Source organism: Oncorhynchus mykiss, chromosome 6 (genome assembly GCF_013265735.2).
Source record: "Oncorhynchus mykiss isolate Arlee chromosome 6, USDA_OmykA_1.1, whole genome shotgun sequence".
Taxonomy (NCBI): Eukaryota; Metazoa; Chordata; class Actinopteri; order Salmoniformes; family Salmonidae; genus Oncorhynchus; species Oncorhynchus mykiss.
In genome coordinates this window covers 29254649-29271655 of record NC_048570.1, presented here as the reverse complement: position 1 = coordinate 29271655, position 17007 = coordinate 29254649, and the positions used below count along the sequence as shown (strand labels likewise).

The 17007-nt window shown below is 43.0% G+C and overlaps 1 protein-coding gene across 3 annotated transcripts in view; it reads left to right on the top strand.

The window, feature by feature from the left end:
- LOC110526490 (tetratricopeptide repeat protein 28) overlaps positions 1–17007 on the top strand; it is a 328173-nt gene that overhangs the window by 127233 nt on the left and 183933 nt on the right. The window contains exon 1 of one of the 3 annotated variants that reach the window (XM_036979791.1): positions 2543–3442. The exons of the other annotated variants lie outside the window; for them this stretch is intronic. Coding sequence (XP_036835686.1) covers positions 3416–3442 — 27 coding nt within the window. The 5' untranslated portion in view covers positions 2543–3415. Of the gene's footprint in view, positions 1–2542; positions 3443–17007 lie in introns of those variants that run through there. 3 annotated transcript variants of the gene reach the window in all.

Here is a 17007-nt window from a genome sequence, read left to right as displayed (position 1 = left end):
ACAATGCAGAAAGAAAATAGCGAAATGATAGAAAAGTAAAACACGTAATAATATACAGTACATACAATGATTAACAATAACTTGGCTATATAGAATATGTAGATTTTGGGGCTCCCGAGTGGTGCAGCGGTCTAAGGCACTGCATCTCAGTGCTAGAGGCGTCACTACAGACACCCTGGTTTGAATCCAGGCAATTGGCCCAGCATCGTCCGGGTTTGGCCGGTGTAGGCCTTCATTATAAATAAGAATTTGTTCTTAACTGACTTGCCTAGTTACATTTTTTTTAAATGTACCAGTACTGAGTGGATGGGTACGATGTAATTGAGGTAGATATGTACATATAACTAGGAATAAAGTGACAGATAGCAAACAGTAGTAACAGCGTATGTGATGAGTCAAAAAAAGCTAGTGCAAGAAGTGTCCATGCAGATAGTCCGGGTAGCTATTTGGTTAACTACACTTTATTACGGGCAATAGGTTGAGTACACTTCACTGCATTCTGTATCAGAAAGTAGGCTGGCCCTCTTTGAAGTCTCATTGATTGATGCATTGCACACTTTCTGTTTATAAAGCCCTCCTGCTTAAACTTCCGACTACCTTACTTAATTTGTTAACTTACAGACGTACTAGTTAGCAGACCTGATCTCAGGGATGGCTGACGCTGGAGATCCCTTCTATCTCCACTGTGTTAGGTAAATCTGCTCTTAGGTTTTTTGCACCTTACTTGTGGAATGATCTCCAAGGCTCTATAAAGTTGGTTGCATTGGTGCCTCTAGGCAATTCAAAATAGTCTGATTGAGGACCTTTTTACTGAAGAATGTGTTTGTCTTCTATGATTGTGTTTTGCTTTTCGTGCATTGATGTGAATATTGATGTGTAATCCTGTGTATCGACGTGTATACAGGGCTCATCTGTAAAAGACTCCCTGTTAAAATAAAGGTTAAATTAAATTGCCCACAGAGCTTGAACATGCAACATACAAGGTATGGAAAGAGTGTCATTCTGGTGCGACAACAAGGAGGGGTTACAAATACACTGCCAGCTGTGCTCATAGTGTCAGCGTCACACTCTGCATTTTGTTCCTGTTCATCCAAGTGGATTAGCAAGTGCTGTTTGGACTCTATACCCAGCAGTGTTTTGTTCAGGGACCATATGTCATAGTGTCCCCTCCTTTTTGTCTTTAGTTGTCACGGTGACCCCTAGGTGCATTGCTAACCCCCCTGACCCTGGAGGGACACCAGGCCAGAAAAATGCAATTTGAGCTCCTAATAGGTGCACATTTAGACACTGCTTTTAGGATAATTTACCAAAAAAAATCATCCTAACAAGATAACATAAAGATAAATACTGAGGGAGATGGTACACATTAAGTCAGAGAAAGTTAAAATTGATTTTGATTACACCAATCCCATCACGCTGTCTATCACCATATTGATGCTTCCTGGTCCCATTCTGTTCAGTCAGATGGCGTGTCAGTACCTCTGACCATCCCCTCAGTGTCAGCCCAGGTCAAACCTACTGGGGCTGTTCAGATACTGGAGAGTTGTTCTGCTTTGAAGCTTTTGCCAGTTTGCAGTGGTGGGGTGCAGTAGGAGTGGGTGGGTTCTTCCCAGAAATACCAGGCTCTCTCATTTAACTTTTTTTTTCTCCAACCCACCAAGATTACAAGCGATAAGAATTTCATTATCAAGACTGGGAAAATTGTAGCACTTATCTGCCAGTGTGATTTCTATCACCGGTCTGTGGCCAAATATGCCGGAAACAAAAAGCTTGGCAGGCAGCTAAAAAGCATAAGCTATATCTGACAGCAGTATCACTAAAGTAAACAAGTGGCAGCTAAGAGTGATGGACACTGGACAGCGGTCCGCTGTCCTTGTCTCCAGAGAAACATGGGTCAGAGGCCTTGTGTACTCATCTTACCTGTCCTTTCAGAATTGTGTTTACTCTCATAGCCTGTACCGTCATTCAGTCCCATAAGGCTTACCACTAATGAAAAGGGAACTAAGGACAATCTGTTCTGGCAATTTAGCCAGAACAGATGAGCTGTGTTGTTAGAATCTCTTAAGACCATTAATGCCACTGTAAACAGTGAAGGGGATATACCTTGAAAGGTGCTGGAGGCTTATAGAAAGCTGCTAATCAGGTGTCTCCTTCTGTCACTTCTCTACCTTCTTTGAAGGGGGATTATAGCAGGCCTACCTCTTTGTGCAGCACAACAGCAAAGAGTTGACCACCCATTATCTGTGAATGAATGTGTATGCAGTCTATGTTTTTTTTTGTATAGAATAACATCAAACTGTTGGTGTTGTGGCAAAGGTTTTGACCTCATGTTTATCATGAGGAAATGTATTGTTGTCCACTTTCACATTGTATTGCTCGAGTTCCACTCCTCCACTGTTGCGGCTTTCTACCATACCTTCCTGGGGGCCATTGTATGAGTGCAGTGTTGGCTCTGCTCTGGAGTCTTTTCTCTGGCCACATCGCCTTTACCCTCGGTGCGCGCGCTTCAGAGTCGACGGCACTATGACCCCGCCGGCTCGTTCCTGCGCTGCTCGGGTTCTGTTCCAACTCTGAGCTATGCAATGCCCGAGCGCGAAGGAGCAGGGAAGGAAGTCATTAGAGTTGTGTAGTCCCGTTTGTTGCTGTTGCAGGATATCCTTCCAGCGCCTCGCACAGAAATTCCAGGGATTTTTTTTTTCTGTTCACCCCTCCTGTGACTTTCTTTTGCGCCATGTATGTCGCACTTTCACGGTGGTGATCTGGTTTTGGCATTGACTTTTGCTTGACATAGCACATTTTTTTTAACCGTTAGAAAAGGGATCAACAACAGTTGTCATATGTTTCTGTGTTTTGTCAACATTTTGGATATACACGTTTTTCGGTGGGATAAACCCACAAAAACGTTGGACTTGTGTTTCTATTTGGTGTCAGACTAACGGTTTTGTAATGCACGGACGACGTGGAGGTTGACAAAAAGTTTAAGAATTAATTTCCCAGCAGTCAACCTAACTGGATATCTTCGAAACCCATGCTAAAAGACAGCGGAGTGATCTAGCGGACAGACAGACTGTACAGGGCTGGTGGCGCATCTCGGACTTGTAGTTGTGGATTTTACGCACTGTTACCCATAGTCTTATTTATACAAAACGTTTGAACTGAAAACCGGGACATTCAATAAGTTAGACAAACGTATTCTGCTCCATTCCATTATTTGGATTAAACGGGGCTATCGCGTGCCATCTCTCCCGATTTGACGTTGAACCTCGCATCGCATATTATGCGCCGCTTTTTGGAGAAAATATGCTGCAAAATTGAGGGAAGTCAAGAAGCAGCATGACTTGCTGTTGGAATTCCCTTGAATCAACATTTTCCTCGTATATAATATCTTGATGTTGTACATTTTTGGTTTACAAATATGATGAAATGGCAGCCCCGGAAGAAGGTGAGTGAAAATGACATGTTTTAGTTCTCTGTAATTCACTTGCATTATTACCGGTGCATTATTTCCAAGTTGATCGGGGACTCGGTTTTGGAATGATAGGTTCGACGTACTGTAGCCTACATGGTTGGTCATGGTGGCCAAAAGCCAAGATATGCATTTTTCTTTTGTCCATATGTATTGTAGCCTAATACTGTCTGGCCATAAGATAGACTATCGGGCCAGTCAAAGTTTCCATGATAATTATTCCTTTTGGATAGTCACTCAGGCTAGAAACATCAGTTTCTGGCTCATGTTTGCTGATTCAACAGTGATGTTTGCTTCATTAGGTTATTGATAATTCAGATTTGGTAATTTTCAAAAACCTATGTAGCCTTTTGCTGGACATGACTCATGAGTGGGGCCCAATAGCCTGTGTTTATTCTCGGGTGAATAATATTTATTTGAAAACTGTCTGGAGAAGAGTGACAGTGCGTGGGCTGGTATGTCAAATGGTTCAATAGAAGGACATTTAATTGCGCGTAAAAAGACCCCAGACTGATAGTGGTCGACTCTATTTCAAATGAAAACGTGTATTTTATTACATTAGATTGTTGCACATTTTTATCCAGGAATAGTAAGTCTAATAAAGGTGATATATTCCTCACATAACATTGCGCATTCATTGCCCCTTGAGAAATGTACATACAGCCTTTGTTGTATCTCATATCCTTTATGCTAAAACCATCGATTTCTGTAGAATCTAGAAATCATTCCCACCATGTCCTACAGTTTGTAACCATGACCCTGTAGTGGCCTTCTTGACAATCAGGGACAGCATTGAGAGATAATGAAGGCATTTCGTGTAGGATTTGCAGATAGCTGAGAGTCATCCCATCTAACTGAAATTGAGATGATTAAAAGTCGACAAAACAGAGTTAATAGCATTGCCTATATAATAAAGGATGTGTTTAAAGTTAAGCCAGCATCAATTAATCCCCTCTCTTGGACAAAACTATAATATTTTCATTTAAACTCTTTCTCTTCTATTGTTTTCCTTGAGAAACCTTCAAGTATTACCACATGGAAAAATATACATGCATCATCTGAAAAGCACGAAACCTCTCAGCGGCAAAGGTGCAGATATTACGCTGTTTTCCACTAGGTGGCACTTTATTGATATGAGAAATTACACTTTCCCAAACTGTTGCGTCCCAATTGTCAAAGAAGCTTTCCTAATCTCCTTTTGTTTATGCAAATTGACACGTATAAATCGACCTAATGAAAGCAACAACCCTGATAAGTCTATCTCGTTTTCCTAATTTTAGATCAGCAAAGATAAGTGATTGAAGATGAATGAAAGGAGATCCGTGCCTCCATCGGTAAACTCCATATTATCTGCTTGGCCAATGCTCATTGGTCAAAATCCGTCTTTATCGGTCGTTTGTTCTGAATCACGTAATGGGAATAGTAATTAATGAGAATAATTTTTTATCCTGAATCATTTACTGACGATGAAAGGAGAAATTCAAGAGAGGTTCTTATTATAGAATTATTACCAGAGTAAATAAAAGAGTTGGTGCATGTTGTGAATCATTCCAGCATCTGTGCTGCATCTCTGCCAGAATCATCCACGAGACCCTCCTTTGAGGATTAAAAGCCTTTACTCACTGGTGGAATTCAAACCCAATCACACGGTAGAAAAGCTGCTCAACTTTAAAAAATCATAAGAGAGAATTTTGTCATTCATTTCCATTAAAGGTATTGATTCAATTAAGGCCTACATGTTGTTAAACGTGAATTTGTCGTGCCTCACAACAATAAAGAAAGGTTATTGCATTGAGTAATTTATGTGCAATGCTATTTTGCACATAAATAGCATACTCACTCACTCACTCACTCACTCACTCACTCACTCACTATTTACATGAATAGGTCTACACACAAAGTTGACTGCACATTCAAGACATTCAAGTGTCTTTTCACACACTGTTTGGGTATGTGTGTGAAATTGTCCTTTCATCGTGTCCTCTGATACAGAACCAAAAACATCTCCTGACTGTTTGCTCCAGCCCAGGCATTTGAGGCATTGCACAAGACAGGCAGAACAATGGAGGCAAACATACAGCCATTGTGTTCCTCTCCTGTGGTTTCTGGAGACTCTGCTTTCATTTCTAAACCACTCACAGACGCACACAGACACAGTAATGACTGAGAAGGTCCTTTAGTTCAGTGTTCCCACTCTCACTTATTATGTATCTGTTTTTTAATCTGTCCTCTTACTCCTCTTGTAGTCTGATGGAGATCAATAGGAAAGCATAGGAGGCTCATATCGACTCAGGCCAAGTGTCTGCTCTGCTTCCTTATAATGGATTACACTAATAAGTTAAAAAACTTTGTATCTGCTCTGTGGTGTTGGAGGGAGAGAGATTGAGTGAGAGATTCCCTCTCTGTTGGCTGCTGATATCCTATCTCTCAGAAAAGGGGAAAATTACAGGTTTTCCAGTGGATTTGTGGGATTAGCTACCTCGCTTCGATTACACTGTGGTCATAACACTGGGTAGGATACATGGGACTGGGGGGATGACTCCTACTCAAGGTTCAGATACAGTCTAGATAAGCTGTCTGTTCAATAACAATCAATCTTCACTTAGCAGATAGCTTTGTTCACGGGCTTAACCACCATATGCATCATGGGGGATTTGATCCATCAACCTCGTAGTTTAACCATTAGTCCAGTTAGTCACTGCTCCTAACAAGACATCTAATCCACACACACTGTCCTCCCGGAATGTGTATTGGAAAGTGTTTGTGCATGGATGTTTATGATTGCATATACAGTTGAAGTCGGAAGTTTACATACACTTTAGCCAAATACATTTAAACTCAGTTTTTCACAATTCCTGACATTTAATCCTGGTAAAAATGTCCCTAGTTTTAGGTCAGTTAGGATTACCATTTTATTTTAAGAATGTGAAATGTCAGAATAATAGTAGAGAGAATTATTTATTTCAGCTTTTATTTCTTTCATCACGTTCCCAGTGGGTCAGAAGTTTACATACACTCAATTAGTATTTGGTAGCATTGCCTTTAAATTGTTTAACTTGGGTCAAACGTTTCTGGTAGCCTTCCACAAGCTTCCCACAATAAATCGGACAGAGCTGGTGTAACTGAGTCAGGTTGGTAGGCCTCCTTGTTCTCACATGCTTTTTCAGTTCTGCCCCCAAATTTTCTATAGGAGGGAGGTCAGGTCAGGGCTTTGTGATGGCCACTCCAATACCTTAACCTTGTTGTGCTTAAGCCATTTTTCCACAACTTTGGAAGTATGCTTGGGGTCATTGTCCATTTGGAAGACCCATTTGCTACCAAGCTTTAACTGATGTCTTGAGATGCTGCTTCAATATATCCACATCATTTTCTTTCCTCATGATGCCATCTATTTTGTGAAGTGCACCAGTCCCTCCTAAAGCAAAGCACCCCCACAAAAGGATGCTGCCACCCCCCGTGCTTCACGGTTGGGATGGTGTTCTTCAGCTTGCAAGCCTCCCCCTTATTCCTCCAAACATAACGATGGTAATTATGGCCAAACAGTTCTATTTTTGTTTCATCAGACCAGAGGACATTTCTCCAAAAAGTACGATCTTTGTCCCCATGTGCAGTTGCAAACCATAGTCTGGCTTTTTTATGGTGGTTTTGGAGTAGTGGCCTCTTCATTGCTGAGCGGCCTTTCAGGTTATGTCGATATAGGACTCGTTTTTACTGTGGATATAGATACTTTTGTACCTGTTTCCACCAGCATCTTCACAAGGTCCATTGCTGTTGTTCTGGGATTGATTTGCACTTTTCGCACCAAAGTACGTTCATCTCTAGGAGACAGAATGCGTCTCCTTCCTGAGCAGTATGATGGCTGCGTGGTCCCATGGTGTTTATACTTGCATACATTGTTTGTACACACATTGTTTGTACAGATGAACGTGGTACCTTCAGGTGTTTGGAAATTGCTCCCAAGGATGAACCAGACTTGTGAAGGTCTACACATTTTTTTCTGGGTTCTTGGCTGATGTCTTTTGATTTTCCCATGATGTTAATCAACGAGGCACACAGTTTGAAGGTAGGCCTTGAAATACATCCACAGGTACAACTCCAATTGACTCAAATTATGTCAATTAGCCTATCAGAAGCTTCTAAAGCCATGATATCATTTTCTGGAATTTTCCAAGCTGTTTAAAGGCGAAGTCAACTTAGTGTATGTAAACTTCTGATCCACTGGAATTGTGATACAGTGAATTATACGTGAAATAATCTGTCTGTAAACAATTGTTGGAAAAATGACTTGTGTCATGCACAAAGCAGATGTCCTAACCGACTTCCCAAAACTATAGTTTGTTAACAAGAAATTTGTGGAGTGGTTGAAAAACGAGTTTTAATGACTCCAACCTAAGTGTATGTAAACTTCCGACTTCAACTGTATGTGTGTATACAGTATGTGTGGGATACAGGTCTGACTATTGAGGAGGGGTTGAGACACACACATCATGGCCATTCACCTCCAACACCCCCCCACCACTGCGTTTGGAGTTCATGGCCAGGTTTATAGCAGCCTGAACCCAAGGATGGGGAAGTCACTGTTTATTTTTGTGGTCATGCCAGATGTTCCTCTGGGTTTCTCACAGTTGACTTAAAGCCTTCTCACCTGGGTCTGACTGGGACATGGCTGTATGGGAGAGCCTTATGTTTCTATGTATGTGAGGAGAGGAGAGTTGTAGCCTAGGCCCTTATCATCTCCAGGCTCACTCCTTCATCTCTGACCTTGTTCACCACTTTATGACCTGGGGGGAGGTTCTTCTCCGGTGTTTCTCCTTTGATTCAGCATTATTTCAGAGCTCTCTGGTGGGGAAAAGGGCTATATTTTCTTCCAGCGCTCCATCAATCCCTGTGACGTCTCCTGGCTGGCAGCAGCAGGCCAGCAGTTTGGAATACATTTACGGAAGGAGAGGAGAGGCTGGAGGACACATATCTGAGGAGAGGAGGGGGGGAGCAGGGAATCCTGCCCTGGCTGGCTGTCAGCAGGCTAGGAGTCACTGGGGAGAAGTTGAAAGAATGTTGGACAGATATTGGGACACATCAGGGAACAAATTAATGCAAGAGGGATAGAGTGGGAGATATAAGCAGAGAGATGGAAGATGGAGAGGAGAAGGCATTACCGTAGAGCTGTAGACATTGATAGAATTGGAGATGGATTGAATAAGAGAAAGTGAGAGAACATGAGGGAGAGCTGGAGGAATGGAATGAGAGAGATTGTGCAGGATATAGATATTTAGATTTGAGGAGTGATAGAGGGAGAGGGCCCCAGAGTGATTCGGTAGGGATAATTAATGATAGGGAGTGATAGCACCTGCTGTTCCTGACGCTGCACAGTATTAACGGGCCAGCATGACGAGCAGAACGGGAAGTGGCTTCTGCGTGGTCATCTCAGCCCCCGGCCCATCCTCAGGGGGATGGAGAGAGAAAGAAACTATGGAGGGAGGGGACTGCGAATGACTTAGCTCCAGCAGCTGAAATATATGTGCTCTCCTTGCCCCGCTAATCCCACCCCTCCCCCTGGGGACCGGAGGACAGAGATGGAGGGGAGATGCGATGGATCTCTCCGGAGTGCAAGGCCTCCCTTGCTCTTATTGTGACGCAGTGGTCTGCAGCACTCATGAGCTGTGGGTTTATGCCTGCCTGGCCTGGCATACAGGGGAGGGAGACCATTGTCAAAATATGAGTAACAATAGGAACAATGGTGACTGAACCATTCTATTCTCATTAATCCTCATTCCTGCAACCTGCCCATTGAGAATCAATGTGTGTGCAGATTAATATCTAGATCCCTATCTACTGTTAAACAGACAGATTGATATATGTGTAAAATTATACATTATATTTTTCTCCAAGCCTCAGAGTGCTCACTCAACACATGCTGTGGGTTTCCCATACCTCCTATGCTACCCACTGGGTTACGGGTTGGTGTCATTGGGTCTGTGTTTGGGTTTGTTAAGGTCATTCTTCCAGGGGTGTGACCTAGTGCATTGTGGGTCCTGGAGGTGCCTGCCATCTGGTGGTTCCACTGGGAATATCTCGAAGCGGGGCTCGACGCTCCGGTTCAATTGGAGCGCGTTTCCCTGTGCTATGAGGTGGAAAGGTCATCTGGTGGGCCCCAGCCCAAGTGTATTTAGTGGTTAAACCCTTCCTCTATGTGAAAGTATGCCACTAACATACAGAGCAGCAGTATTTCATAGGCTGTACAAAAACAAGCCATGAATGAGTGCTATCTACAGTCCAAGAGACACATCCATTTATCCTCAACGCGTTTCCCTGCGCATAGACTGAAAAACATGCATTATTTTCTCTGTTTCACAACATTTATTATCACCTTAGCAGCCAAAACCACATTATGTACATTCCTCTATAACTCTGCTGTGGCCTGGCTTCCTGGCTCCGTATCAGCCCAGACTAAAGACCTTGTAGCTGTCTGTGTCTCTGTCCAGGCCCAGACCAATGCCTGGTGCTGTGACAGAAAAGCATGGCTAGTGTGCGTTACACTGGGCCTGTGATCTGGTCAGCAGAGAGATGCATTAAAGAGAGCCGCTAATACCACCCTGACTCACGCAGACGCCCCTAAATCCCACTAATTCCATCCCCTCTTTTGTCAGAGATGGGATTCATAAGCCTTTTTTTGAAGGCAACATTTTCCAAGAATTGTGTCCAGGGCTTAACCAGAACCTTTATGTGGCCTGTTGCTGATGCCAGTCTGAGGAGGGACCATGGTGGCCTGCCTCTATGTGTGGGGGACTCAGGGATGGGTGAGGTGGGTCTCTCTGTAGAATGACTGTAGCCCTCAGTCTTCTTGACCACTATACACCCAGACAGACACACAACAGATTGACAGGTTTAAGCCCTTCTCGATCCAGAAGTGGGAGAGGGACTGAGCTGAGGCCATGCATTTGGCCTGTGACATTAAAGTAAGAGCCCTGGTGCTGAAGATGACATGGATTTGATTAGTTTGACCCTGTAAGATAACCCCATCCCTGGTCCACCGCAAGGGTTAACTGTACCGTGTGTGTGTGTGTATGTGTGTGTATGAGAGAGAGAAAGAGAGACAGAGATCGAGATAGAGAGAGAGAAGGAGAGGTAGCATGACAGAGATCCAGATGGTTTCAGCAGACTGGTCCTCCCGAGGTCAAAGAAGCAGCAGAGCTCTGAGCAGATTGTTTTAGTTTCCCTCAGCGTCACTCTCACCTAGCTCCTCTCCTCTCTTCTGTCATGCTGAACCTGCTGAGGCCAACCAGGGAGGGATTTTACTGCTGGCCGTAAAAAGTAGCAGGAAGGAAGGAGAAATTTATCGACCAGGGTCCACCGAGGCTTCCCCATCACCATCTCTGGGCTCAATTTAGCTTCTGTTCCCCACCCTGTGGGCTCACCTTTATTTATATGGGATGGTTATATTAGGCCTATGTTTATATTCTATGAAATATTTGGGCCTGACATTCCATTGCAGAAGATACATCCTCTCCCAGAGAAGAGACTTGATCCCGGGGCTTTTAACAAGGCAGACCAACAGGTGGAGACTGACAGGCAGTCAGAGATAGACACGCTAATGAGAGCTACAACACAACACCCTCTACCGCTCCTCCTCCACACCTACTCACTCCACAATCTCTAATGATCTCATGCCTCATAGAGTTGATATATTTACAGTTGAAGTCGGAAGTTTACATACACTTATGTTGGAGTCATTAAAACTCGTTTTTCAACCACTCCACAAATTTTTGTTAACAAACTATAGTTTTGGCAAGTCGGTTAGGACATCTACTTTGTGCATGATACAAGTCATTTGTCCAACAATTATTCACTTATAATTCACTGTATCACAATTCCAGTGGGTCAAAAGTTCACATACACTAAGTTGACTTTGCCTTTAAACATCTTGGAAAATTCCAGAAAATGATGTCATGGCTTTAGAAGCTTCTGATAGGCTAATTGACATAATTTGAGTCAATTAGAGATGCACCTGTGGATGTATTTCAAGGCCTACCTTCAACTCAGTGCCTCTTTGCTTGACATCATGGGAAAATCAAAAGACATCAGCCAAGACCTCAGAAAAAACATTGTAGCCCTCCACAAGCCTGGATCATCCTTGGGAGCAATTTCCAAATGGCTGAAGGTACCACGTTCATCTGTACAAACAATAGTACGCAAGTATAAACACCATGGGATCACGTAGCCGTCATACTGCTCTGGAAGGAGACTCGTTCTGTCTCCTAGAGATGAACGTACTTTGGTGCGAAAATGCAAATCAATCCCAGAACAACAGAAGAGAACCTTGTGAAGATGCTGGAGGAAACAGGCACAAAATTATCTATATCCACAGTAAAACAAGTCCTATATCGACATAACCTGAAAGGCTGCTCAGCAAGGAAGAAGCCACTGCTCCAAAACCGCCATAAAAAAAGCCAGACTACGGTTTGAAACTGCACATGGGGACAAAGATCGTATTTATTGGAGAAATGTCCTCTGGTCTGATGAACAAAAATATAACTGTTTGGCAATAATGACCATTGTTATGTTTGGAGGAAAAAGGGGGACGCTTGCAAGACGAAGAACACCATCCCAGCCGTGAAGCACGGGGGTGGCAGCATCATGTTGTGGGGGTGCTTTGCTGCAGGAGGGACTGGTGCACTTCACAAAATAGATGGGATCATGAGGAAAGAAAATTATGTGGATATATTGAAGCAACATCTCAAGACATCAGTCAGGAAGTTAAAGCATGGTCGCAAATGGGTCTTCCAAGTGGACAATGACTCCAAGCATACTTCCAAAGTTGTGGCAAAATGGCTTAAGGACAACAAAGTCAAGGTATTGGAGTGGCCATCACAAACCCTGACCTCAATCCTATATAACATTTTTGGGCAGAACTGAAAAAGCGTTTTGCGACCAAGGAGGCCTACAAACCTGACTCAGTTACACCAGCTCTGGCATGGGAAATGGGCCAAAATTCACCCAACTTATTGTGGAAGGCTACCCGACAAGTTTGACGCAAGTTAAACAATTTAAAGGAAATGCTACCAAATACTAATTGAGTGTATGTAAACTTCCGACCCACTAGAAATGTGATGAAAGAAATAAAATACTATTATTCTGACATTCTTAAAATAAAGTGGTGATCCTAACTGACCTAAGACAGGGAATTTTTACTAGGATTAAAAGTCAGGAATTGTGAAAAGGGTGAGTTTAAATGTATTTGACCAAAGCGTATGTAAACTTCCGACTTCAACTGTAGCTAGAGGTACTATTACCTTTTGATAACGCCATAGCTCGGCTACTTTATACTGCTGTTCTGTCTCTGTCCTCTCCTCCCCTCTCCCTCTCCCTGAGGGATGCTTCGAGTCCAATGGACTTGTTTCTCCTCTTCTTTGGCATCCATTCCTGGTTATGTAGCGATTGCGTACGTCTTGGTAGCTGGTTTTATGGGTTTTAAAGTCATTTCAACACACATTCACAGACGTGCATTCCACCCTAATTTCTTCCCCAACATTCAGAACCGCAGTGAATTGCTCTGCCATATTGTCTTAGTGGGGCCATGAAGAAATGGGAAAGCAACACAGCTTTTATCTATGTATATATGAATGTGATGGGGGAATATGTTTATTTTCACATTTCCATCCACATGTCTACTTCCATGTTTGACAAGTGTGTGCTGTGGCTGATTGTGTCCTGTATCAGGGAAATGATGGAATAGAACCATGCACACAATACCACCTAACAAAGACGGCAAAGTGGTATTTTCTTCCACTTGTCTAACTCTAGACCATCCCCTTTGTTTTCTCCTCTAATCCTGTCATTACATCTATAGTCCTCTCACTCAGGGGTCAAAGGTCATATTAGAGCAAATATTGTTCTCCATTCTGGAGAGGGGCCCAATTACCACTTTGAAATCTCAAGCGTTGGACCCACCCGCTTTGGGAGGATAAATATAGCCAGCTGAAAGCTGCTCAGTCATTCACAGATCCCCAGCAGTCAGTCTGACAGTCAGCCAGACAGTACAGAATGCCTGTTGTGTGATCTGACGTCTTCTATTATTTTAGTTATGGCTGCATCACTAGCAGTGTAAAATGTGTTAGGCGCCTCCGCAGCTCCGCCCCCCGCCACCTGTCTGGATGATCCACTCTGTGAAATCATCCTGAACTGAACATGTTTAGCGCCATGAACGCTACTCTGTCTCCGAAATAAAAATGGTTTTGTCTCCACTCTCTCAAGTTGCTCCAATTGCTGCTGTAAAAAAAAGGAGACATAATTACTGTGTGGAACAAAAGAGCGTAACTTAGCTCACAACAGTTGGTGTAACGCTTCAGGTGTGAAATTACTCACAGGATTAACATTTGGGAGTGTAATGTAGCCCTCCCCATCGTCTAAATAGGAAACTAAGCCGTCTTTGGCTCTGTGGAGCGGTGCGTTGGAGAGGGTTGTGAATGGAAGTGTGGTGGTGTGTATACAATCTGTGGTGCCAGCATGTATACATGTTTACTCTTTACCAGGCTACGCCTATGGCTGGGCGATATGGCCTAAAACTCATAGCTCCATTTTTTGCGATTCATGATATACAGTATATCTCTATTTTTTTACATTTTTTTCTTGAAATAAGCTTTGTTGTACAATTAAAGGTAAAATACACTGCATTTTAAACAGTCAGCAATAATCTACTGAATTCAGAGATGTTTAAATTATACCTAGGCTGAGTATACAGTGCGTTCGGAAAGTATTCAGGCCCCTTGACTTTTCCCACATTTTTGTTAGCTTATTCTAAAATTGATTACATTGTTTTTTTCCCTCATCAGTCTACACACAATACCCCATAATGACAAAGCAAAACAGGTTTTTAGATATTTTTGCAAATGTATTTAAAAAAAAAAGAAGAAATATCACAGTATTCAGACCCTTTACTCAGTAGTTTGTTGAAGCACCTTTGGCAGTGATTACAGCCTCCAGTCTTATTGGGTATGACGCTAAAAGCTTCACACTCCTGTATTTGGTGAGTTTCTCCTATTCTTCTCTGCAGATCCTCTCAAGCTCTGTCAGGTTGGAAGGGGAGCGTCGCTGCACAGCTATTTTCCGGTCTCTCCAGAGATGTTCGATCGGGTTTAGGTCCGGGCTCTGGCTGGGCCACTCAAATACATTCAGAGACTTGTCCTGAAGCCTCTTCTGCGTTGTCTTGGATGAGTGCTTAGGGTCATTGTCCTGTTGGAAGATGAACTTTGGCACCAGTCTGAGGTCCTGAGCGCTCTGGAGCAGGTTTTCAGGTTTTCATCAAGGACCTCTCTGTACTATACTCCGTTCATCTTTCAAGCAAGGAGCCTGAATACTTTCTGAATGCACTCTATGCCTTCCACAACCATAATACCCACTTGTATTTATTTGTTTAACCTTAATTTAACTAGGTAAGTTACTTATGATGGAATTATTTTATCAAAATAGTTGTACCTGCTTTTTTTTTTTTTTGCAATAGTCACTGATCTGGCTTTCAGGTCTGTCTATAAAAATCATATTTATTCTTACAAATTTAACCAGAACCATTCATAATGCACATTCACTAATAATGTAGCAGGAATTATAGAAAATTCACACCGGTCTCATAAACAATCTCTCAAGCACAAGCCCACGTGCTAGTGAGTAGCCAGCTAGTATTTATATTTAGCCAACTTGAATCTAGGTATAATTTCATAAACTCTGAATTCTGCTAACAAGGCAAAACGGTTGAACTGTTATGAACACAACCTTCTGTCTGTCTCCAACTGTTTGAACAGCATGCTAGCCTGTCCACTTTGTTCAGATGTTGAAATCAAGTGGCCTATCTTATTTCTCAGAATGAGAACGAGTTGCCAATTCCATATATAATTGTTTTATGCTTATTGCACATTTATAAAATACAGACTAAACAGCTAGTATAACAATCTTGATAAGGCTAAAATGCGGCTAGCGATACGTGGTAACGTAATGCGCGCGCAACAAACCTGAGCATTCATTTTCCAGAATGAATGTTCATTGGTACATCCGTTTTACTAGTGTCTGCTCTGCTCGAAATTTGAAGAGTTGAGACCGTGTATGGTTCCAAAGGTTAACTTCTCTATTACAGTACAATAATGTCTCAATGTGTTTTGGTGTTGGTGACCGATTCTGTTGGACCAAACCTCGTGCAAATAGTGAGTTGAAACCGTTTGTCAGAGAGGAAGACGTGATCTCTCACCTTTGTTGTTGTGAGTGGTAGGAGGAGGGGCTTGGAAGAAAGAGGCGAAGCTAGAGATTTCACTCGCCAAAATCTGTCCAAAATAAGGCCAATGCGTTTCTATGGGCTTATTTTGAACCTAAACTTGTCACCTGCATTCCTGCCTTTGGGACAACGGCTCACGTTGTGAGGACAAAGACATGAGCATCTCGTCTTTATATGCAGATCTCTGGTATAAATGGGAAGGTGCACAGCACAGAAGGAGCGAATGAGACGAGACCAAAAAGACCATATGAGAAAAAGTGGACATAAACGCTCATAAAAACGGAAAATACACATAAACTTGATTCTGTGATACAGGCATTTGGAATATCGCGCAATAACATAAATTCAAATGAATCAAATTAATTAATTGTACAGCCCAGTCTTAGCTATGCCTACGGTACTGATGAAGAGTCTGTATCAAGCATCAGTTAACTCTCCATAGTAGAAGCCCTGGTCTCTGTCTCGTCACACAAACACAGCATTGTATTCATGTTAGAGATAGGCCTAATGCAGTTAGTGCATCAAGCTGTGACACTGGAAGATGATGTCAGTGATAAGGAAGAAGGTCGTAAGTCCAGACCATGATGGTGCCTCAGATTGCTGAGGCTAGTGTTAAGGTGAAACTGATGCTGTGGTGGGCTGTGAGGCCTTCCTTCCTGTTTGTCAGTGCAGTTTTACAACAGTATCCAGGGAATACTAGTGCTGACTAGCATCCCCAGCACCGTGGTGTACTGCATAGTATGTTGTTTATGAGCGTCTCAGTCTGTGTTGTCACTGAGCACGGCTGCACCTGTGGCCACCGGGCTCCGACTGGCAGCAGCTGTCCCTCCCCGGATATCCCTCCCCCCTGGCTTAATATCCCACATGGGCCTGTCCACCTGCTACCTCTGGCTCCCAGAGAGGACACAAACCTCCAGAAAGATAGTGACATTAGCGTGAAGTTACTATAAAACCTGTTGTAGTGTATTACCTCTACTTTTTCCCTGTCAAATGGTAGCTCACCACCGTAAGTACTCTATTTGGTTATTGCTGTATAAATACTTATGAGGAGTTTAGACAAAGAGGCACTGACTGTAGTGTACTGAAGCAGAGAAAAACAGATGAGATTCCAGCCAACAAATGCATTTCCGTGAGCCCTCCATCCCTCTGCCTTTCCTTCTGCCTGTCTGTCCCGCCTAATAGAGAAGGCCTCCAGGCAGTGCAGGTGCAGCCTGAGGCGGAGGCTGCTCTGACGATGGTGACCACGGTGGCAGTGCTGCCTGCTTGACATTCACAGCACATT